This window comes from Monomorium pharaonis, chromosome 9 (assembly GCF_013373865.1).
Source record: "Monomorium pharaonis isolate MP-MQ-018 chromosome 9, ASM1337386v2, whole genome shotgun sequence".
NCBI lineage: Eukaryota > Metazoa > Arthropoda > Insecta > Hymenoptera > Formicidae > Monomorium > Monomorium pharaonis.
The window spans coordinates 13814798-13841267 of NC_050475.1; the positions used below are offsets into that span (position 1 = coordinate 13814798).

Here is a 26470-nt window from a genome sequence, read left to right on the forward strand (position 1 = left end):
TGCGGATAAGATGACAGATAACGGCAAATAACGCATTTGACACAGACTAAATGCGCACAGACCAAATGCGCACGGACCAAATGCGCACGGACTAAACACGCACGGACCAAATGCGCACAGTCGCAAACCTATGTGGTGCAGAGAATGCTTTGCACACACACACACGCGCACGCACGCACGCACGCACACACACATACACGGGGGAGTGCAAGGGGGGACTTCGCCCTCCCTCCCGCACCCACCCCGTCGATAGAGGTGCCCGAAAAGTCGCAACCCATGTGGTAAGTTTGTTGGTTACTGTATAAATTTGGTCTGTGCGCATTTGGTCCGTACGCATTTGGTCTGTGCGCATTTGGTCTATGTCCATTTCACTCAGCCTGTATCCGTTTATTACTGTGCGCATCTGGGACGCTCCCTATTTTAGATTCTACAAATAACAAACAGTCATATTAAATATTATAAATTGAAGTTGCGAAAGAGACTTTTTTTCCTTCACTTTTAATAAAGCCGTGTAAGCAATTTTATTGTTGACAGTTTTTCGCAATGCTGATTGCTTCTCTTGCTGCGTTTACTTCGTATTGCGAGAGTAATTATCATTGCGATTGAATTTTGACAGCTATCAAATTTGTATAGATGGTTATCTATTCTATACATTTATTGGTGTAATTTATTTTTAAAAAATAAAAAAATAAAAAGTTAAATAGCGCGCGCGGCAATAGTGTCTAATACAAATTTCTGTCACGTCCACGCCATTGATTCTGAGTAATGCCAAGAGCAGGATTTACACGCGCGCGCACGCGCGCGCACGCACGCACGCACACACACACACACACACACACACACACACACACACAGCAGAGAGGGTTTGGAGTCAAAACATGCTACGGGAGTGACAAACCATGGAGTCCTTATTTCTGCTGTAACGCGCGCGCGCGCGCACGTACGCACGCACGCACGCACGCACGCACACACACACACACACACACACACACACACACACACACACACACACACACACACACACACACACACACACAGAGTGTCACAAATATTTATACATGCAGATATATGTGTATATATACATATGCGAGCAAGTTGACAAGTGCAAATTCACGCAGTAAACCTTAAAATGACAATTTTTTTTAATTTTTATCTCCGAAACTAGGCATAGAAAGTTCGCACAAATTGTAATTTTTCATTAGGGCTATAAGTACTCCAATATAAAAAATTCAAGGAAATTGACCGAGCTTTTTTTTTTATATAAATTGTGCGGGGTCCTTTTATATCCAATTTATTGGTCTCGTTATTTTAAAAAAATAAAGTAGTTGTACTATTAATATTGTTGCGCCGCGTCACCAAAAGAGCACTCGTGCACACACACACACTCACTCGCACCGAGACTTCCCAAAAGAAAAACAAACTGTAGTATGAATTTCTATAACTTTATTAAAGAACGAACTCAGACAGAGAATGCGCGTAACACGTCCTCCTCGGCAAGAGTTCGACGCTAAACTGTTAATGACATTTTGTTTACAAACATTCCTTGGCAACCGGCCAATAAATATATTTATTACAAATCTCTCCCGGCAATCGGCCGATTTATGATTTAAGGATATAAGGTGTACCATTGCGCATAATGGCGGGCAAATAGGAGAACAGCCAATCAATTTGTTGCCCAAAATGCAGCGTCAAATCATGTAATTTTTCAAATCACATGATTTTTAAAAATCAGATAACAATTTGAAACATTTTGTTACGTGTTTGATCATTAATTACATGATTTGTTACGTAATTTCGTAACGTGATTTTTTTCAGTAGGGCATGGAAGAAGCCATGCTGCTTTTCGCATTTGGGGCTATTCTCTGATTGGCCGTCTCATTTTCGGTCACTGCGCATCTCGGGAATACTACACCTTATACCAGTGCTCGGAATTAGTTGCACAATTCGCCTCGATTCCTGAGGCACCGCCTGCTATACCCCCACTACCGCTCTAGGCTCGACGGCCAAGCCGCCGATCGGCGCGCTTGGCCTTGTGTCTCAGGAGCGTTCTACGATAGATATGCCTGATCCATTCGCGTGATTAAAAAATTCTCTTGCGCTGTGAATAATTTTTTTTATTTTTACAGACAATTAAAGTTATTAATATTATTTTTCCTCCTGGGTGATGTGGAAAGCTATTGACAAAATTGCAATTATTACATTGTGTTATATTATACTCATTATATGTATATACAAATATGTTTATAAACGTAAAAATAATATTAATAACTTTAATTGTCTGTAAAAATAAAAAAAATTATTCACAGCGCAAGAGAATTTTTTAATCACGCGAATGGATCAGGCATATCTATCGTAGAACGCTCCTGAAATACAAGGCCAAGCGCGCGATCGGCGGCTCGGCCGTCGAGCCTACAGCGGTAGTGGGGGCATAGCAGGCAGTGCCTCAGGAATCGAGGCGAAATATGCAACTAATTCCGAGCACTGCCTTATACTTATATCCTTATATCATGGGTCGATCGATAACAACGATCGGTCCGTCAGCTGACTGGCGCTTCAGGGATGCATCGGGCGACGCGCGGCGCGCAACAATATATTGTTAAATAAATAAAAAAATTTGTTTATACAGATAAACAATAAATAGGTTACAATGCTACTTAATTTGACTCTTTGCTACTGAAAATCATCTTACCCACAGAGGGGCAAAATGACGAAATTGACACGTTCTTAGAAAATAAAAAATTTTTTTAATTCTAATTTATTTAACAACTTTTAATTTTTATGGTAGATATAAAAGGGTTTAGTAAAAAAGATTATTTTTACATTATCACAGAAATTAAGAAAAATCAACAAATCTTTAAGGTTATCATCTTACTCCCCTTTCCTCTACTTGTAAATATAAAATTCATTATTTCATTTTTTAGTGTATAAAAAATTATATATATGTTAAAATTTATTGAATATATTTAGTAGATATTAATTAGTTTTTATAAGAAAAAATAGAAATACATTTTTAAGAAAGAATCCAAGTCTCATACCCAGGACACTATGGGTTACATAAATAAAATATAGATTTATTCAAGAAGTGACGATAACGAAAATTAAAAAGAAATTTTAATTTATATTTATACCTCTTAACATAGTCACGGTTTTAGCATAATCATTGAAGTTGTTACTTTTTTAGACAACAAATATTTTATACTTTAAGTTTGGAAAACAAACACTCTATAAGTGTACAATATAAAAGAAACACAGTAAACATTTAGTTGATACTTTATGTCAAGATATTGGTCAGGGCATAGATAAGAATAATTCTAATCATTAGATCATGTAGTATAAACAAAACCGCTAATAATTTATAATAAAAAATTGAAATGTTTTGTTAATTAAATAGAAATTGTTTACTTAATTTTATCTTGATTTTATGATATTGTCCCAACTAAAAGCGCGAATACGAAATTACCTCAATCTGTAATCTAGGGGATTGGCGGTGTATGTCAGCGGATTCAGAAGCTCGCCCAGATCGTGATTTCCCGTACAGTACAGCTTTAAAAGGTGAAAGCAGAGATCGTGTATCCGTTTGCCGTTACTTAACTCAGCATCATAGTCATTCTGTCTATACTCGGGTTCGGGTACCGCCGCGTACGCCTGAGCCTCCGTTGTGTTAAACGATGCCTCGTAGAGATCTAAGGCATCAGTAATCGAGCAGGTCGGCGATGATAGGTACCATAGATGGATGGCAAAAGCGCGCTTCCAGTCCAGATACTCGCATACATTAATAGTTCCATGCTTGCTGGAGATAAGCGGCTCACCCGCCACCAGCATAAACAACTTGAGACGATCAATCGTAAGATTTTCATCCACGTCAGTTTCCTGCCAAAGTGCGAGCTGTTGCTTGATCAACTTCTTGACCGTTGCGCCGCTTCGCAGTTGCGCCATCAGCAACGCCAGACAGTGGTCTCCGGCCTTCCGCGCCTCCTGGCAGGCATCTTCCAGTTTGTAAGCAGAGAGTAGCGACAATATCATTTTCTCGTGGGAATTCTTCGCTTCGCCGTCGATGCTCTTGATCTCTCGTTCGACCGTTCTTTGCACTACATTTCTCAGCCATTCGCCTACAGCCTCTCTCCTTACCATAACATTGTAGTGTTCTTCGTTAGCATTATTAAATGTGTCCTGATTGGCGTAACTTCCCCAGAGCGCTATGCATAAAGCCCACACGATGTTCGCGTATTGACGGAACGATCTTTCGCTGGCGCCACTTTGTATTTGCTCGTCGTTGGTGTTTTCGCATGGTCTCTGCTCCTTTTCTGCAAGATCTTGCGCCAATGTGCAGTGTAGTTGCAACGCCTCATTCGCGCTATCAGTCGCTACGTCAAATGTGGGACAGTCCCCTTCGTGGCCCATCACGCAGTGATCCAGCTGAATTCTCAAATGACGCTCTATACTGTCGCTGAACGTTCTTGCGTCGTATTCATCGCCACCTAAGATCTGCAGACGTTGAACAATCACTGTTGACGAGACATCGTCGGCGAGACGACCGGAGACGTAACGACTCAGTTGACTGAATGCGCTCCGCAATTGCATCTTGGTCGCCTGCTCTTGCGTACTCAGCGACAACAGCGTCAGACCAGTGCCCCAGCTCGGCCGAAACGTTCGACCCATGTAAATGCCGGCGTCAGCAACGCAACGAAATCGTAGCCTGTTCAATCTGGACTCCTTGAGTGGCACAACCTCATAATGATATTTTAACACGCTCGTAACTGGCGTAATTATAGGCGGCAGAATAGCTTTCTCGATGATTGACTGTTTGTCTCGAACGCCAATATGAGACAAATGCGATCTTCTACTTGATGACGCGCAAAGTGCCACGTTCTCTGAGAGTGGTGTAGAGAACAATGTTTCATTTGCGACAAAAGTTGTACGCAACGCCGTGGTAGTATACAGAGCTTCCTGGTTGCTTTTAGCTTCCGTGACGTTCGAAAAGTAACGTATTAAAGTTTTCTGTACAGAAGGAAATATTCCGTTGCTCGGTTCTTCATTTACGTCTTCATCATTCGCGTTGAAGAAGCTCGCTTTCATAAGCTGCAATTTGTGACTATCTGTACCAGCGACTCTGGCGCTATCGCCGACCGGACTGACGGTCATCCGTTTCTCGTAACTATAATCCCCAGAAATGAAATCAGAACAACCAAATGGGATTTCTCTGACCGAGCTGACGATCATTCCTCGCTCCTCACAACTATGATCACTGTAACCGAAACGATTAATCGGGGTCTTCCCTAAAAAATTGCTCTCGGCCATGCTCAGTTGTTTGCCGTTCCCGATTTTTGTGCCATCGAACGTTCCGTTAATTGTTCCATTAATCGCCTTATTCATTGTTGCGGATGGATCGACGGGCTTACTTTTTTGTACGGACGCGGAGAATCCCTTTAGTTTCTTTGCGTCTGAAGTTGGCGAGACCTGACTGTCATCCTCATCCGAATCGCTGAGACCGTATTTGGAAAAGTGATCAACTTTAAAAACCCATGAACCAGTTTCTGGTCGATATTCGAGGAAGCGAGTATCATGTTTAGCAGAAACTCTGCGTAATTTTCCCTCGTAATTCATCGCAGCGAGTCGCTGCGGATCCGTGATCGGTTCGTGCAGTGACTTGTCGTGCGGCCACACTTTGTCCAGGGTAACTTGCGCTTTTCTGTTCAGACCTTGTCCCACTGGTGGTTTCTTCTCGTCATCGGGATAAATAATTACCTCCTTGTGACGAAAGTGTACTGCAATGGTAAATGTAACATCATTAACAATTGTTATAAAAATAATATTACAAATTCAAATTCTTAAGTTAAAAATATTGTTATTTTCCGTTCAATATATTTTTTTGCCAACTCATGAATGTTATATTTAAGGGATCATAAAGTCATCTGCTTTATTGACAGTCCCTATTTTAAACTAATCTTGTAATAATTAGCTTTATAAAGCTGTAAGTCTTTTGCAGAATTAAAATATGCACAAAAATGTATAAATCATCAAATTTATATCAAAAATATAAAAGAATATTTTTAGTATATCACTGTTGATAATTGCTGTCACTTTACTGTAAGCGAAAAATTTAGAGGAGCGTTAGGTAAATTTGAACTAGGGGTCCTAAGTACCACAGACTGCTTTCTGACTGCTACGCCACACTGCTTCAACTATTCTCTTATTTCTATTTCGCTTATAAGTCCCTAACTGATTAGAACTTACGGTTCTGTTGTGTAGGATATCCTTTCGATTCCAAATATCTTACATTAACATAATATTTACTTAAAGCAAAGCTGCCCCTCAAACTTGATCGGAGTAAAAAATGTAAAATCATTCGTGCATATCATTAACAAAAGTTTGTATGTATTTCTTTTATAAATTTCCCAGATAACACAGAGATGAACAAAAATTCCTAAAAAAGTCATTTTAATGAATACTTGGAAAAGTAGAAGAATGAATACATAAAGAATTCTTGAGGAATTAGCTACAATGAGTTCACATTGAAGTATTCCTTAAGAGTTCATTGCAATGAATACCTCGCGATTTATTATTATATATACTTTGAGTATTCATCAGAAATTACTCGAGTGTTTGGATAATCTTAATTACATTTTTATAATTATATATCGCTTAATAAATGCTAATTTATACTTTTATACACGAAATGCGCTATATAATTATATATATAATTAACAAAACAATATATTAACAAATATGTATGCATAAACAAGTGTTTATGCATACATATTTGAGTTTTTTATGCATACAAAAAGAAATGTTTATGGATCATCACGGGGCGTTAGGATGCGTACGGTCTTCGAAGTCAAGCAACGTTGGCGATGGTTAACACTTGGATGGGTGACCGTTTTTTCAGGTACAGAAATTAAACATGCTTTAACAGGTACGACTATATATGGCTTGGCTGAAACATGGTATAATCTTCTTCCTCTTACAAAATTAATCAGAATTTTTTATTTTTTAAATTTTTCTGAGAAACGTTCCAATATTATAAAAATCGGAACATTTATCAGAAATCTTGAAAATAAATTTTTTAATTCCGTTTGAGATATCTACTTGGAGAAGTCCTAATGAATACTTTAAGAAGTTCTGAGAAATTCCAACAAGTAATTCTATATAAATACTTTAAGAAGTTCTGAGGAATTCTAACAAATAATTCTATATAAATACTTTAAGAAGTCCTGAGGAATTCAAATCATGGTGCATGTAACTTCCTACGTTATTCTTAAAGTATTCTTCTATGAATTCCTCAGGAATTACTGTTCAGAAAGGAAGACTACTTTATGAATTCTTTAAGAAGACACTGTGTTATCTGGGTTAGAAATCCTTTTCCAGAATTAAAAGACATTAATATCAATCTGTGATCAGACTTTATATCGAAAATAATTTTTTTTTATATTGCTCTACTTATCGATTTTTCACACGTATGTAACCTAAATTTTTGTAAACATTTTTCTCCTATTCTATTAAGCTTCTGAACTTGCTGCTCGAAGCACAGTATTGTTCTTTGATGATGTAAAATTGATGCCTACTAGTTAGTTCGTACATACATACTGCAAAATTTTTATATTAGACAAATATTTCGTAAAATTGCAGTTTTATATATTACAATGTTATACAAATCTATTATATGTATTACATCTCTTTAATATACAAAATTTGATATATATGTACACTGCCCGACAATGATTCGTTCCTAAACATCTTACGGGATAAAGGAGGACTTAGAAAGTAGCAATAGTGCTATCAACCGGCAGTGGCTAATTGGAAATATTTATCAACTTAATTATCAACCGCTCCAAAATAGTCACTAGGTCGATAAAAAAAATCTATAGCCAGTATTCATAATCGAATCTTATATTTAAGATCATCTTAAATATTGTCTAAAGATGTCTTAAGGTGTCAACCAATTACAAAGCCATTAGCATCTTAAGATATTACTTGAAACAATCTTAAAATAAGATTCGACTATGAATGCCGGCCTATGTTCCCCACGAGAAGTGTCTAGAAACAAATCATTGTCGAGCAATGTACATACAAAATATAAGACTGTATTCCCCTAGGGAAACCATATAAAAATAATATTGTATAATTGGAATCAAATTGAAAGCCTGCAAAAAAATTAGAGCAAAACAGTTCCAAAATGCTCTTTTATAAAATGTAATCAACTTTAAAGAATTAAAAAATTTTTTATACAAAGTTCGTAATAATCGAAAAATGCACAAAGTGAAGAAAACAAAAGGCAATTTCATGTCAATAATAAAAAAATTAACGCTTAAAAATAAATTTTTTTAATATAAAATTGTCCTTAGCTCTTTATTTTTGCGTACTTTGACTGTATAAAAGAATTTAGAATTCTATAAAGCAAAGATATTTTCAAACAAAAAATATTGGTGATTGACTTTAGAATCCCCTTAAATAATAAGAATATACTTTTCTTGGTAAAAGTATAATACAAAATTTCTTTATATAAGCAAATTTGTTAAATGCTCTATAATCTGATTTATAGTAATAGTAGTTTATTCCGGACTCCTCTCAAAGTTGCCGGGGTGTTTTCAAGAGAACCACTCTTCACGTCCTCCTTTTCTTCTATCTCGTTAGATACATTCATAAATATACAATATTTATAATATTATACAATACAATTTCAACTCGCTCTAATTCTTCCAAATCCTGTCAATTAGGCGACCTTACAGTACAGCTCCCTCATCTCTCTTCACGGTCCCACCTTCCTTTCTCTTTTCCCCACCTTCCCAATCATCCTCTCTCTCTCCGTCATACGTCATTATTCCATTTCCTCCTTCTTCCCTCTCTTCTTCCTTCTGTCCCCTTTTCCCCTCGTCCCAGTTCCACCTCTTGCCCTCATAACTTTCTACTAAAAACTGTCACCCTTCTCTCCTTTGCTCTTTCCATCCCGAGACTCTCCACCATTCTCCACCTATTTCTTCATTCCTCCATAAGATTCTCGTCCACTCCCACCCCTTCAAATCCACCCACTTTTCATTCCTAAATCTCTTCTTCTTCTGAAAATCTCTTTGTTCATTAAATCTTCTAATTCTGTGATTAATATCCATCTTCCTGCCTCCTCTATCCTTTCCTCCGCTTTTCTTACTCTCACTCCCCTCCCCAACGCTCCCTCTATAACTCCCTCCACAAAGCATTGCCTCTCCTCCAAGTCATCTCCCTCCACTCCTTTCCAGACCAGATTCCTCTCCCTCTTCTTTTTCTCTTCCAAGTTCTTCTCCCTTTCCATCCCTTTTCTCATCTTTTCCACCCTTTCTTCTACTTCTCCCCTCCTACTTGTCCTTCCTCCTTCGCTCCTCCTTCCACTTACTCTCATTCTCCTCCTCCATCAAATTCCACCATTCTTCTCCTACTCCTCTTCTCTCCTCCTCTTCTTCGTCCTTGTGCTCCTCCTCCTCCTCTGGCTCCTTCTCTGGATTCTCTGACTTTCCTCTGTGCATTCCTATCCTCCTTTCTTCTCTTCTTATCTTTTTTCTTTTCCTCCTCTCCTCCTCGATCACCTTCTCCTTCTCCTTTTGCTTCTGTCCCTGCTTTCTATCCTTAAGGTCTGTCTCCCTCTCTTTTGCCTTCTCTATCCTTCTCCCACTCTCTTGCTTCTCCATGCCTCGCCTGTCCTCTTGCTCCCTCCTGTCTCTCCTTCTCCGCTCCCCCTTCTTCTTATCCGCCTCTTCTCCTGCGACATTCCGTCCTTTTACTCCTCCTCCGTTCCTCCTTTGCCTCCTTCCTTTTCTTCCGCTTTCTCTGACTTCCCCCTGCGCTCTACTTTCCACCTTTCCTCTTTCCTTCTTCGTTTCTTCTCTCCTTCTCCATCTGATTCTCTTTTTATTTCTCCTCCTTGTCACTTGTTTTTTCTCCATTTCCCCTGCCCTCCTTCTACTCACCTGTTCCTCCGTGCCACTTCTCCTTCTGTCCTCCTCCTGCCACTTCCTCCTTTTTCCTTTGTACCTTCTTCTCTTCTCTTCCCTCTCTAAGTTCACCTCTATCCTCTCTCCACCGTCTCTCCTTCCTCCTTTCTCTATACCATCATCATCTCCAGACATCTCCTTCAACTCTCCTATCACTCCCTCTATGCTTCTGTACTGTTTTTTCTCTTTATCTCTCCTTTTTTCACAAAATTTCTACACCTGAATTCTCTCCTGTCTTTCCTTTCCTGACTCTTTAACTTTTCGCGCTCTACTCTCCTCGATCCTTCCGACTCGATACTCTAGATCGATATATCGAATACTGATCGTTCTCCATCGCGTACTTGTGCCGTCATCTGCCGCCGTCCCCTACTTTTGTTCCCTTTGACTATAAAAGTTTGGACTCCCAATTGCCTATCCCAGCCATAGACTAACGTAGACGGAGCCTTTTGAGAGGGATAGCTGATTTTTGCGGTAAGGGGAAAGTCCATGAACTTCGGTCAGTTCCGTCGCGATTCGACTATGTTCGGCATTATATCGTCCGTCGCTCACTCGCTCGCGCTTTCTCTCTCTCCCTCTTGCAGTCATATTCTCTCTCGCTTGCGCGCTCTCTCTCTCCCTCCCCCCCCTCTCTCGCTCTCTCTCCCTCTTGCAGTCATATGTCGAATTATTAGTCGAATATTATCGAGCGTGCCCGAATTCAATCAAAGTTCATAGAGTACCTCTTCACCCCGAATATCAGCCCCCTCTCGTCCTAAGTGATAGGTAATGCTCCGTCTACGTTAGTCTATGATCTCAACAAAAGTTTTTGTGTAATGGAGACGAAACACGCTCCCAATGTTAAAGTGGCAGAAAATAGAAACATTAAGCAAGATCTCGATAGTAAAAGATGAAGAAAGAGAGAGACAGAACGAGTCATTCGTCGTTGTTTTATCACCTAGCAAATTATCAAATAGGTATTTAAAAAATTAACCCAAATAACGGCTGAATTAATTCTATAAACATATATATTTATACAGGTAATTCTGCTAATATATTCCCATAATAAAATTAGAACTAATTAATTTAAAAAAAATACAGTTTTATTAATACAGTTAAACAATTAATTACTTCTAATTTTATTATGGGAATATATTAGCAGAATTATCTGCATAAATATATATGTTTATAAAACTAATTCAGCCTTTATTTGCATTAAATATTTTAATGCATATTCGGTAATTTGCTAGAAATTGATAAAAAAAGCGACGAATGACTCATTCTATCTCTCTCTTTCCTCATCTTTTACCATTGGGATCTTGCTTAATGTTTTCATTTTCTGCTACTTTAACATTGGGGGCGCGTTTCATCTCCATTACACAAAAACCTTTGCTGGGATAGGAAACTGGCAATCCAGACTTTTATAGTCAAAGTTTTTTCCTACCTTCTTCTTTTACTCCAGCCTCACATTCCCTCTGCGCATTCTCACCTCCTCTTTCCATAAAACTCTGGAACCCAAGGTCCCACCTGTTTGCCACCGGCCGTCTTTTCGTTCTCTTTATAATCTCATTTTAACATTCCAAAAATAAAAATTAAAATATTTTCAAAATAAGAGCATTTTTTTCTACGCAGCATTATGTTTTATAGGAAAGAGAGTTTCAAATAATTTAATCGCAAACAAAGTATATAAATTTTTTTAAATTATATATACAGGGTAATTTAAAATAATCACTTGTCCTTCAATTAAAAAATAATTAAATCAAGAACTAATGAGCCAAATTATATCATCTTTTTATAAATAAAAACTATAAATATGCATTAAAAACAATGTCAGACATTCTGACTTATAAACTAGTCAAATTCAGTAAATATGATAAATACTTACAATTAGATAAAATTGAACAAATAAAAATATTATACATTGTTGAGATTGATATTTATCGTATATTAAAATGTTCTTGCCAGATGTCCAAGAATAAAACGAGTTATATATATATTAAAAATATGAATAAATCTCTCGATTAAAAAATTTCTTATCATTACATCGAGAAATTTCTCTATGTGAATAATTATAAATATTATAATTTAATAGAGTGGATTTACACATACAATATTTAGCAACAGCAAATGTTTGTGTGTTGAATTGATATTATTTTGCAAATAAAATCTTTTAAATATCATATTAGTAAAAATAAAGCAAGGCCACTTGCTATCATATTTAAATCATCATCAAAAACAATTCTCTTGTATTTTTTTTCACATTGATATAATAATATAATAATAAATAAAATACTTTAAAGTAAATTATATTTTTTATTGCTTAAATTTTATTCATTATCAATTGACACGATAATGGATTAAGTGAACATTTACACGAACCAGCGAATTAAGAGTACCAGATATTATGAGATCTCAATAACGATTGAATTCAAGTTTTAAGTAGGTTTAATTGATAATTTGAATTTAAATTATATGGTAAAGCTGTTTTTATTTTTCCTTTACATGATCTATGGGTGGAAATATCGCAATGCAACATCTGAAATGTTTTGTCTTTGAAATTTTTCGTAAGAAACATCATTATGCATAGAGGATTCAGAAAAAGATAAGAAAATGTACTTTTCGTTTTCTTGACACCATACGATACCTGCATCGCTTTCTCACTGCAACTATTGCGACATTTCTTTAATTATAATTTTGCTAGCATCATATATTAACAGTGAACAAGAGAGAAAGTAAAAGCGATTGAGAATAAAAAAACAAGCAAGTGCATTTAAGGAAATTGTTGATAATATTAATCTAGAACAAGAGAAAATAAAATAGCATGCAAGAGAACAAAGACTAAGAGAGTGAGTAAAAGATCAAATATTACTGCATTAAAGTGTTGACAAAATATCGATATAATACATTGTAATATATTTAGAAAGTTGTAATTAATATATTTTTATAAATTACCAATTTCATCAAGATTCAAGCCATATACATCGAACGAATCCGGGAAGTATACGTTGCCATAACCCTCGCGGCCAATGGTAAAGTTTGGGACGATACACGTCTCGCCGCAAACAAAATCGTCCAGTTTGTCAAGCGGCGGAATGGTATAATAGCCTACTCGTCGTAATGTAACTTTAGCCATGTTCATACTCCAGTTTGATTGTAACATAGAAAATGAACCCTCGTCTGTCTCCTGACCAGATTCTGAGAATTAAAGAACAAAAATTTAAAAAAAACATATAAAAGAAGCTCTTGTTAATATGTGAAAAAGTTTCATTAAAAATTGACTATTTAACTCTTCATTGCTTTTGTATAAGATAAATAATCAATTCACATTTTTTGAATTGCAGATGTGATATAAGAGTTGACTCTGAAACTTGACTCTAATTTTTTATTTATAACTTTCTTAAACATATTTGTTTTCTCAAATTTGTTTAGTACAATTTTTGTTAATAACTTTAAAAGTGTGATATATGTGAGCGCAATATTTATAGTAAGAACAAATACGTACAGTTGACACGATATGTACTGTTACCCTACCTGATTTACTGCTATAAATTGACAAATTAACTCATCCTGCTGCTTTAACAAAACTGTATTAACCTTTTAACAGGGGCGGTGGGAAGTATACTTCTCACCTTATTTTCTTCAGTGTTTTTAAATATAACTGAGATCTGTTACATCGTATGATCGTAAAATAAACTGTTCTATATTTGTTAATGTTAGAACTATACACTACTGTACTAGTTTTGCATCAATCATGCATTTTGCAATTATTAACAAATAAACAATGACGAAAAATGCTCTTTTTTATGATAAATACGTTCTAGAAGTCCTTTGAATGTAAATAAACTTTCAGATCATAATTTTAGATTCTAGAAATGACGAACTAAGTCATATTAAGTTAAAGTTGCAGAAAATATATTATTTTTTATTCAACAAAATATACTGCAAAAAATGCTATTTTTGGCATATAAAAATGATTTATTCATTTAATTTATAAGTCAATTGTGTAGAATTTTGTACTTAACGGTTATTTGGATTGCTGATTATGAAAATAACCTAAAAAATGTAAAATTCGCAATGGCGGCTACAAAATATCGAATAAAAGGATTTCAAAAATATCATTCTAGGAATTTTTTTCTTGAAAACTAGCATTTTAGCAAAATATCGAAAAAAACCTTTTTTATTACAAATTTTGTGTAGAATATGACTATAACTTTTTAATCTCCACAAATTTTGAATTTTTATGTTCAACGTGCGCCATATTAGATCCACCATTTTAAATTTTTTTATTTTGATTTCGGATTCGGTCTCAAGATAATCTAAAATATATAGATATGAAAAGACTTATCCGACATAATTGTCAGAAAAAATGTGCCCCTGAAAAAATTAATGCAAGATTTTTATAATTTTTACACTTTATATTTTTTATTTATCTTTTAATAAATTTTTTTTCAATAATAATGTAATCTAACAAGGAAATGCTAACATTTGCTATACCTACTTTCAAACGAGCCATAGTGCATTTGAAAGAGGAGGTGAAAAAACAAAAACCGTGTTTTGGCTTTTGGGTGAATGGGCCCTAGTTTCTGAGAAAATTGTTTTTTAATATGCATTTTCGACTGGTAAGGTAAGTACAATGGAAAGCCACTTTTCGACATAAAGCGCGGTGGCCGTGGGTGCTAAGTGCGCGCCTACTGTTTTGCTATCCGTGTGAGCTAGGTTTAAGACTAGTTCTAATAAATTTTTTTTAGTCTATACGCTAATTTTTTTTTATTTACAATAAAATTTTGTAGTTTTAATATAAATTTTTATAATTTTATTATAATAAAAAATACATTTTTATTTATTATACAGTTTTGACATTCTTGTATAATGTCGCGTTCATTTTTTTAACATGATCAAATTTGCTTGGTACGCATCAAAATTAGCAAATAAACGTGACATTATATTTTATTTTAATGTTAAGCAGTTGTGTTTTCTACTCACATACGTAACAAAAAATATATTTGCAACACACGAGTTGCTTTTATAATATGTTCATGATGCGAGAAAGCATTTGTTTCCAATGTTATTATGTAAATTTTCACCCACATTGTACAAGAATATCAGAATTTTATAATAAATAAAAATGTATTATTTTCTATTATAATAAAATTATAGAAATTTATATTTATTAAAATCGCAAAATTTTATTGTAAATAATTTAAAAAAACAAAATTAGTATATAGACTAAAAAAAATTTATTAGAACTGGTCTTAAACTCAGCTCACACGGATAGCAAAACAGTAGGCGCGCACTTAGCACCCAGGGCCACCGCGCTTCATGTCGAAAAGTGGCTTTCCATTGTACTTACCTTATCAGTCGAAAATGTACATATTTAAAAGCAATTTTCTCAGAAACTAGGGCCCATTCACCCAAAAGCCAAAACACGGTTTTTGTTTTTTTACCTCCCCTTTCGAATGCACTATGGCTCGTTTAAAAGTAGGCGTAGCAAACGTTCGCATCTCCTTGTAAGATTTTTATGTGACCTGAGAAAACCATGTAGTAACGTCGCGCATTATAATGACACACATATACATAGTGATAATCATTTACAAGCATGAGCATTTATCAAATGAAAACAATGGAAAAATTAATATCATTATAAATTATTATTAAAATAATAACAATATTAACTACATAAATATATAGCTATAATCAAATACCTATTATAATTTATATAATAGAGTTGTTAATATCAGTGCAAGCCTTCTAAAGCGATATTCTTTTATTTTTTAAAAACTAAATATTGCGGGAGCGTCCCAAATGCGCACAGTAATAAACGGATACAATAAGCTGAATGAAAACGGACATAGTAACAAACAGACACAGTGCGGAACGGACACAGACCAAATGCGCACAGACCAAACGGACTTACCACATAGGTTGCAAGCTTTCAGGGCACCCCTACCAACGGGGTGGGTGCGGGAAGGGGGCGAAGCCCCCCTTGCGCCGTGTGTGTGTGTGTGCGGGGGGGGCGTGTGCGTGTGCGTGTGCGTGTGCGTGTGCGCGCGCAAAGCATTCTCTGCACCACATGAGTTTGCGACTGTGTTCGTTTGTTACTGTGTCCGTTTCGCACTGTGCCCGTTTGTTACTGTGTCCGTTTCACTCAGCCTGCTGTGTCCGTTTATTACTGCGCATCTGGGATGCTCACTCAATATTGTACTCTAGTGACAAAAATATGACTTGCTTAGATAAATAAAAAAATAAAAAAATTTTAATTCGGACATTTTCATGACTTTTCAGTGTTTATACAGATAAAATCTATTAAAAACTAATCTAATCTAATCTTCATATATAGTTGCGTTGTATGCTGCTTCTTAAATAGTATCAAGTATATGTACATTGATAACAGTTTAATATTAAAGTGAAAAATTTATAGGAATTCTCATATTAACTCATAAGAATCCACATTAATTTATAAATCCTTTATACAAATGAGAAAAATACAAAAAAGGAAAATATTACCTACATATCTATCTATTGTGTTGTAAAAATATTGCAAAATATAAACAGTATTAATTAAAAATCACTATATCATCTAAGAAAAGTTTCTAGTTTTACCTTTTAGTTTATATTTGTTTTTAAAGTTTTATTTTTTAACTTTTATTTAAAAAATACTATTTAAAAACAGTATTAATGTGACCATCCAGTATTATTATTATAAACTATTTATAATTAATATTATCATATATTATTCATATAACAAATAATTAATAATTTATATAATATATTAATATAATCATTATGTTATTTAATTAGCAATTCACCTGCATTTGGTATGGTAAGATTTGCGGAGTTTTTCTCATCAAAAGTAGAATTTAATGGCATCTCGATCGAATTAATTGTTTCTGAATGATTCGATATATTATTTTGTGATCTCAATTCGGCCACCGTATTATTCACCTCTTCAGGTACATTTGTTCCAGAAAAGGGCGATCGCTGTCCCTCGAGCAACTCATCATCCAAAATTTTATTTTTCCGCGGAAGTGTTGACTTCAACCTACAAAATTACACTTAGAAATACTAAAAGACTTACGTTCTCAGAACCCTTAAGAACTTTTTATGAAAATTTCGTGGTATTAAAGGAAATCTATTATATCATTGCATTACCAAGATGTAGACGACCGTCGATCGTTCGCAAGTCGATTATTGTCTTGACTGTGATTTTCTTTGTCATTGACTTCGATATTATTACTGTGCATCGCATTTGATATATCTGCTCCATCTATAGTACCATTTCTTGTCACGGATTCTCCATTTTCCGTGGGTGATTGAACCAAGGAATTTATCGTCGACTTCGGTCGCAACACTAAACGTTTCGCGCTTGGCCGGGGTTGAAAAGCCTCGGTTATCACAGGATCTTCTTCCTCGAGGCCATCAAACAAAGATTTCTGGAACAGATGTTTTATACAAAAAAGTAATTTATTATTTTCCCAAATACAAATAAGATACTTTGTGACAACGTTTCATGGTTAAATATTTGTAAACTGACTTAGTAAATTTACCTTGGACAGCTGTGAAGAACTGACGACTCTCGCTTTGATCTTCGGAGATTTGTTATTAGCAGTAACTCTGTATTGCGGACTATTCAGTACTTTTGATGCTGGATTCGTAGGTTTTAACAGTTCCTCGGTTTTTCCAGATGCCTATAAAAAAATACAAACCAAAATTAAATAACATTTATTTATTTCAGGATAATATTAAATTGACGAGATGTTTACTGGTAAAAGATTCTTCAATAATGGTGAATCGCCAAATGGAGCGGAAACAAGAGCCAAAATTTGTTGATGCACTGGTACTGAACCATTTGTCTTAGCTTGATTTGACGTCATCCTAAGATATGTAGATATACATAACATTTATTTAATTAATAAACATTTAAGTAATAAGTTTTAAAGTCTATATTTATAATCGAGTCTTTTCTATTCTTTCAAGTTAGAGAATCCTTTTAATCAAATTAATAAAATTAGAGCATAAACATCACGTTACCCTCCATTAAGTAAACCAATTCCTGTTCCGGATATCATGTTAGAGCTCGTTCCAAAAGTAGAAGGTCCGAATGATCCAGGATTATTAAATGTCGTATTGTTTCCGGTATTTCCGAACAGACTGCCTGGCTTTTGTTGCCCGAATAATGAAGAATTACCACCTAAGCTCAAACCAGTATTTGTACCTATAATATACATACATATTTTACACACGCACGCACGCACGCACGCACGCACGCACACACACACATATATAATAATACTAAGACTAGGGTAAGTTAATAATACTTTCTTAAAACCAAATTAAACTTAGTGGTTTATAAAATTGATTACATTATAATTGCATAAACAACAAATTAATATTAAGTTAAAATTAAATTAAGTTAAATTAAAAGTGAACGTTGTAAAGTATTATATATCTTAAGTTAAAATAGATTTTTTTTTAATTAGACTACTCAAAATAAAGTAATTATGAGAATTATAAAATAAATTTAATATTTTATTTGTAAATTAAGTTTATATAAAATAACAAAAAAAATGTTTTTTAAGGAAAGTGCATTTTCTTTCATAATTTTTTTTACGTTTAAGTATCTAGTATTTAACTTAGTAAAAAAATTATAAATTAATGTGTTTTAAAAATAACTAATTAAAGTTAAAATAAATTCACGAAAATTAATGAAAATATTTAAAATTAACAAAATTAAAAATTATTTTTAACTTTATTATTTAATTATTAACTAATTACTATTCAATTTTGTGATAATATTACATTACATGTATTAATGGAATAACATATGTAAAATCGAAAAAATATTAAAGAAAAATTACCAAGTCCAGTTGAAGACACAGGTGTAGTTCCGAAAGAAAATGCTGGCGTTTGTCCAGCTGGTTTGAATGACGAGTTAAACAATGAAGACCCAGCATTGGAACCAGTATTGAAACCTGTATTAGTTCCGAATGTAGATGGTGCAGTTGCACCAAACGTAGATGTTCCTCCAAATCCAGTAGTAGTAGTTTTATTACCAAATAATGTAGTGGTATTAGTGGCCGGTTGACCAAAACCAGTAAAGCCAGTGCTGGTCGAAGTCGATGGAATATTGAAAGCGGATTTATTTTGATTAAACAATCCAATACTCTATAATAAAAAATAAATAAAGTATAAATATTATTTTAGAGAAATTTTTTTATTTTTTTTTCAAAATTCATTTTTAAAATCATGGTGATCATAAAATAACGTAAACATCGAAGAATTTTAGTATAATTTAAATAAAATTTAGCATAATTGTTATAAAATTGTTATAAAATTTTAGTACAATTACAGTATACCGTAATATATATGGTAAAACATAAAACTATAATTTTAATCAATTTCTATATTAAATTAAATTTTATTATATTATGTATAGTAAAATTAAGTATAATTTTACTATAATTATTGTAAAATTTTTCAATGTTGCACAATTATTATCTTTAATCATTTGAGAGTGGAAGCTTTATAATAGAAATAAAATTATAATTTTTTCAACTACAATTTTTGTTATAATTTTAGAGTCACTTTTTATGATTTTGACCTCAAAATTTTTAAAGGACAATGTAAGAAATCGTCGATTTTCGGCCACATTTACAAATGGATAAAATCTGTGTGTGTTCCATATGATTCTTAGATTCGTATGTAATGCGAAAATATAGCTCAAAAAGCAGGAAACTCTGGGGTAAACTGTTGCCAAAACAAATTTGTATGTCAAAAATGACTTTGCAAGGTGCTGATTTCATGAGTCTAATGTCCATTGAGATACGCCCAGTTCATTTATTTATTCACTTATTTACTTGTTTTATGACCAAAAAAGTTTATTTACATAGTTTACAAATCAGTTTTTGTATTCCTATGTTATTGGTAACTTATCGACTGCGTACTGACTGCGTGCTTAATTGTTAATATACGCGCCAACGCAAGTACTACAGTTACCAGCATCTCGGCTTTTCTTTGCTTATTTCTTATTTGAATATTTTCTAAAATCATGTATATAATCAATTTCATTAGTCTTGAGTTCTAAAACACATTTTAAATTCTAACAAAGACGGTGGTGTTAGAGCAAAACGTTTAGAGAATTTAATAAAAATTAGATATAATAATTCTTATTAATTTTTGTCGAATTATTTTTGTTGAATGGAATCTAAAATATATGCAACAAAATGTAGACAGTCTAGTTCAGAGCTCGGAATTAATTCCTTCTTCTGCCAGGTTTCTAACAAGGCGAGACCTACTGTCTCCCCACTACCACTCAAGGTTCGGCGGGTGAGCTGCTGAACTGCCAATCGCGCGCCTGACGCTGTGCCTCAAAAACGTCTGTATATGACACATAATAGTTATTCTTCATCAAGTTTCATTCATCTTTGCTCTTTCTTCATCAAATTTCATTAAAATCAAACTAATAATTTTTTAAATAAAAAATTTGGTCCAAATTTGGACCTGCTCATCCTCAACTAGTTAAGTGTAAAAAAAATCTCTCTATTTGTACATTACCTGATTAGGTTGTGTGGAACCAAATGCAGATCCAAATCCTGTATTCTGTGTAGTGTTTATATTACCAAAACCAGTTCCAGCAGTTTGATTAGTACTGGGGGTTCCAAAAAGTGGCGTCGGGGCAGCTGCTATACATAAAAGAATTATTCTTTACTTTATACTCACGCTTTCCATATCTTGCAAAAGCTACAACCAACTTGACGTTACAAATAAAGCGTTTAATTAACCAATCAAAACAAAGAATTTTACGAATCACTTAATCAAAAAAAGCTTTAAAGCATCAAGTTAACCGTAACTTTATTTTTATTTACTTCATTAATAAAATAATGAACAAAAAATCAGGCATACTAAAGAAACAAAAACTAAAATATCAACTTTTCTCTTCATAAAATTTTTAATGCATGTTCGTACGTATGCAGAAGTGTATAGGTGTGTAAATTTTAATACAATTTTTATAATTATTACATATTTTTTAATAATAAACCTATATGCGCATTGTAATTTGCAAGCTAAAATGAGATAAGACTATGCCCAGTTTCATATAAAAAATTAGGCCCCGAGTGAACAGCAATAAGACATTTCCATGAACACTATCTTCTAACAAGTCCCTAAAATGCTAGAGCCGTCCAAAGTTTGCAATTATAACCATGTATTGGTCTTGTGCAAGTTTTCTGTGTTCAAAGTACCTGCCCCCGTGGTGACGGCAGTAAAGGATTGTACCAAAAACATTAAAATAATATGTCTAGAATGTATTTGACATAGTTCATTATCCCAGCTAAGTCTCTGGACGCGTTGTATGGGGTGACCTCCTTTTGGACACGGCTCGATTAGACACGCACAATTGGACACGGCATGATTGGATATCGCACGATTGGACACCGCATTATTGGACACCGCATAGTCTTCTAGTAAAAAACATTAATATATCATATGACAGATTATTTAACCTTAGAAACATCTGGTAGAAAAAAGCGTCGCTCTGCCAGAAAAAAGTGAATTTTAAACGTCTATATACGTATTTTTACGAGCATCTCGTTTTGCGTGGAAAGTCGCATGTGGTACAGAGAATGCTTCGCGCGCGCGCGCGCCTACACACACACACACACACACACACACACACACACACACACACACACACACACACACGCACGCACGCACGCACGCACGCACGCACGCACGCACACACACACGCACGCACACACCAAGTTGGTAACCTATGTAAATCGTATTTGAAATCTGCAAACACACACGCGCGCGCGCGCGCGCGTGTGTGTGTGTGTGTGTGTGTGTGTGTGCGCGCGCGCGCGCGCGCGCGTGTGTGTGTCCGTCCAATCGTGCAGTATCCAATAATGCGGTGTCCAATTGTGCGATGTCCAATAATGCGGTGTCCAATTGTGCGGTGTCCAATCGTGCCATGTCTAATCGTGCGTGTCAAATCGAGCTGTGTCCAATCGTTATGTGTCCAAACGGAATACTCCCCATTATATGCCGTCATGTCAGAGAAACTCACAAGGAAACCTCGCAAACCCAAAAATTATAATTTTAATGAAACTTGACAGAAATGTAAAGAGGGTAAATATATAAATTTAGAAATTTTTCGTTTGGGCTTATAAATGGCTTATAATAGTTTAAAAAGTTGAAACCCTTCAAAAGTAAGGACATTTTTGCTTTTTCTCGATATATCTCGTAAATCAAACAATATCAAAAAATTTTTTATACAAAAGTTTTACAGTATAAATACCTCAATTTAACTATGCTATTCATTAAAAAAAAAATTTTTTTTTCAAAAAATGAGTAGCAGAATAGTATTTATGCTGTAAAACTTTTGTATAAAACATCTTTTAATATTTTGTTTAGTTTACGAGATACATCAAGAACAAGCAAAAACCCTCCTCAAAAATTTCTAAATTAATGTATTTACCCCCTCTACATTTATACCAAGTTTCATTAAAATCAGAATTTTTGGGTTCGCGAGGTTTCTTTATCAGATACTGTTCTTCTAATATATTTAACAGAATTCAATTAAGCAATTAAAACCTTCTATTTCATACTTCATAAGTAAGCCTCCTATCAATTAATCCATTAACGCCCAAGCGGACGCATTTTTAACGTAATTTTCAACGATTTTATTTGCAACGTTAAAGGTTTATAAAAAATTTAAAAAGTATAATTTCTTACGTAAAATTTTACGCTCCTTCAGAATATATTATCAAAATTTGTGTAAAATAAAATCCAAAAAAGTTATAGCAACTTTTAAGTAAAAAAATGCGAAAAAATCGCAAAATTATTCAATATTTATTCACATCGAAATAGTATAAAACTCCAACTCTTTTCGCAACCATCAGTGCAGAAAATAGTTGTACTTTAAGCGTATATTTTTTTAATTCGCCAAAATTGCCATTTTCATTGAAAAATGGCGGATAAATCACAAAAATTTACGAATTGTATTTTTTCCACAATAATTCATAAATTTCGGATAACTAAAAGTTTATTATCACTGAAAATAATGAAACTGATATTCGTAGTTCATTTTCGATCAAATACAATTTTTAATGGGATCCTAAAGTCGCCTGTTTTGCCGACATTTTGTTCAACCATCAAACAAAATTTGATCCAATAAACCTTTTTTTACGTGATCGTAAAAAAAATTTGTAATCATAATTTGACGAACATAGTCTTATTCCTCAATCTATTCCGAACTGCGGTGTATCATTCATTTGTACGTATAAACTACATAACTTATATTTTGAAGCAAATATTTTTATGAACAAATAAACTTTTAAAATTTTTTTTATATTTTGGTCTTGATCTAATCGTCCTTAGGTTTATTTGTGTACATACTTTAAACGTGTAAAATGATTTTCAATTCTGTAAATTCAATTCAAAACTAAATAGTTGAATAGAATGGTTGAATAGAATGTCGATAAAACAGACGACTTTAAGATCTCCTTAACATGGCGGATTCAATATGACAAACAAAAAGATGCAAATATCGTCAATTTTTCTACATTTTTCCTAAATTTCTCTATAAATTCTTTCTTGAAAACTGTTTTATGCACAAACTATTATCAATTTATAAATTTATTTATTGATATATATCAATAAACATTTATAAAATTATAAAGTAGTGAATTTAAAATAATAAAATTATTAACTATTAATTCTAAGTATACATGTTTTCTTACATACGTTTTTCATGAAATTTCGTATACATGGATTTTTAAAGTCATTGAGTCAAAGTCTGGAGTGAGAATTCAAAAATTTTCAAGATTTAAGAGGACGAAATTAATGAATAATGAGCCAAGTTTAAATTTGAGTATCTGGGAGTTTTTAGGATCGTTATTTATAAATATGAAATCCAAATTACAAATAATCAAAAATAAGACGGACCGTAAGGAGTCAGTGCTGTTGTCTGTGCGCAAAAATAAATTACACGACAAGTAACATTTAATGGCTTTAATCGTGGCAAGTAATGATCCGCAGACGTTTCGGTTCACTTTGAGCCATCCTCAGTGCAAAAAAAACATTTTGACAATGTAAAAATTGTATTCATGGTTATCCAAAGCCAAGTTTAATCAACATAGCTGATTCCATAGCCGGATAAAAGAACTAATTATATCAAACAGTGCTTAGAATTAGTTGCACATTTCGAGTCGATTCCTGAGGCACCATTTGCTATACCCTCACTACCGTTCTAGGCTCGATAGCCGAGCCGCCAATCGGGCGCGTGACGCTGTCTTAGAAACGCCCTAACAGATATACCTAGATTCATCTGTGTGATTAAAAATTTCTTTGCGCTGTAAATAATTTTTATTCACGACAATTTTGACAAATTTGACTAATATGTCCTTAAAGTAAAACTATTTCGTGCACCGATGGATGCGAAAAGAGTTAGAGTTTCATACTATTTTATTGTGAAAAATTTTTTAAAAAGTTCTTACAATTTTTTCGCATTTTTTTATTTAAAAGTTGCCATAACTTTTTTGGACTTTATTTGACACAAATTCTAATTATGGATTCTGAAAGAGTGTAAAATTTTACGTAAGAAATGATACTTTTCAAATTTTTTGTAGACTTTTAACATTATAAATAAAATCGCTAAAAATTATGTTAAAAATGCGTCTGCTTGGACGTTAATGCGTGTACTTTAATTTTAAAGATTTCCAATTCTATAAAAAAAATATGTACAAAATCTAGTTAACGTATATACTAATAATTCTATATTATCGACAAATAAATTGCTTTCATTTAAAAACTATTATCGCACGGAATTTTGTTAGACAAAATTGCTTTTTTTAATACAAAGAGCTTTTTTTATACACTTTGTGTACAAATTTTGGAACATACTCTGTACAACACATTTAAATCGATGGAATTTGTAATATACATATTGGGACAAATAAAATAACTTACTACCAAATGGTTTTGTTTGAGTATTAGTACCAAACAGATTTGTAGTGGGCGGAGAATTGAATACAAAACTGTTGGTCGTCGTAGTAGCTGATGATCCAAAATTACTAATGGGCTTTCCAAACAGTCCGGTCGATCCTGATTGGTTGGTGGCACCGAATCCTCCAGTCATCGACCCAAATCCTTCAATATGATAAATTAGGAAAATCTTCTATTTATGTAATAGAACAAAATATTAAATTCCATACAATTGTTGCAAAAAAGCAATCCAGTAAGCAACAAACATTGATCAACGTTTTTAAAATACTAATTTTAGAGACATTTTCTTAACGTTATATAAATATTTCATTATACCTACTTTTGAATGTGTTAATTTAATATGTATGTATACATATATGTATACAATTTCCATAATCTATTTTATTTCATAATTATTTGCTTTCTCCCTCTTTTTCTTTCTCGCTCTGTTACACTCTTTCTTTTTCTCTTTCACCATCTTTTTAATCTCTTCTTCAGAGGCTTGTAATTTTATTAATTTTTCATTAATATTTTTGACATTTATTACATATTGTTACGCCCCTGCCTGTTTGATCGGTCAGCTGTTCTGACCGATCGATATATTGATTTTTCCGGGAAGAGCGTTGTCAACTGTCGTCGGTTTGACAACGCCGATAAAACGGAGAGTTGAATTTCGGTCTCGCGTTTGAGTAGACGTGTATTGCCTGTCTCAGAATTAAACTGCTTGTTTATTAAGAGAGAGAGTGTTTCATTCATTTCCGCGAACATGCGTGTAACATTTTGGGGGCTCGTCCGGGATCCGTTCGTCGGATCCTGTAAAGCGCGCACGAGTTTCAAGTAAAAAGAGCGCGAAGTAAAAGTGCGAGGAAATGAAAGATGTCTATTCCCCGTTCCCCCGTCATGACCCGTTCTCACGGTCCAGCCCCTGCGGAGGATGCCCAGACGGACTCGCGGAACTCGGAGCAGCAGACGGGGACAATCCTCAAAGCACTTTTGGAGGAAATGCGGCTGTTACGAGAGGACCAAGCGCGGAGGGAGGAGGAGCAGACGCGTCAGCAGCGGGAGTTCATTAAGACGCTGCGGCGGCTACAGTTTTCCCGAGACACACAGCTAAGTCTTCCCAATGCTTCTTTGTCCGAGAACGCAGGTGGCGCGGCGCGAATGTCCGGAGCGGACGTGTGCGCGGGCGGGGATGTGCGTGCGAGCGGTTTAAAATTAAAACCCGACACCTTTGACGAGTCGGTTCCGTTGCGCGAGTTTCTTACTCAGTTTTCGCTTGTCGCGGTCGCAAATCGTTGGACCAAAGTAGAAAAGACGGTTGTTCTGTCTTCTTGCTTGCGAGGGAAAGCTCGCTCCGTTTTGGACTCTTATGTCGACGAGATAGACTTGATTTCTTTTGCGGCGCTCAAATCTAAATTAGAGTTGCGATTCGGAGAAAGTGAGCTCGCGCAAAATTCTACTTACAATTTACAAATCGAAAGCAGAATATGGGCGAGGATTTTGCGACGTTGGGCGCGGATTTAGAGCGGCTTTCGCGGAAAGCTTATCCGGAGTGC

The 26470-nt window shown here is 34.5% G+C and overlaps 1 protein-coding gene across 7 annotated transcripts in view; it reads right to left on the minus strand.

Moving 5' to 3' along the window:
* Nucleotides 1–26470, minus strand: part of LOC105836762 (nuclear pore complex protein Nup98-Nup96) — a 46207-nt gene that overhangs the window by 7722 nt on the left and 12015 nt on the right. For 3 of the 7 annotated variants that reach the window (XR_004964553.1, XM_036291768.1, XM_036291769.1), the window contains 10 exons: nt 24900–25079; nt 20487–20614; nt 18791–19097; nt 17964–18147; nt 17696–17807; nt 17480–17620; nt 17085–17365; nt 16742–16974; nt 12888–13130; nt 3461–5765 (listed from right to left, as the gene is read on the minus strand). Coding sequence is in view for 6 of the 7 variants with exons in the window: in XM_036291768.1 (XP_036147661.1) it covers nt 3461–5765; nt 12888–13130; nt 16742–16974; nt 17085–17365; nt 17480–17620; nt 17696–17807; nt 17964–18147; nt 18791–19097; nt 20487–20614; nt 24900–25079 (4114 nt within the window). In the remaining variant the exon portion in view is untranslated. The remainder of the gene's footprint in view (nt 1–3460; nt 5766–12887; nt 13131–16741; nt 16975–17084; nt 17366–17479; nt 17621–17695; nt 17808–17963; nt 18148–18790; nt 19098–20486; nt 20615–24899; nt 25080–26470) is intronic. The other 4 variants (XM_036291773.1, XM_036291772.1, XM_036291770.1 and 1 more) reach the window with 4 other exon arrangements.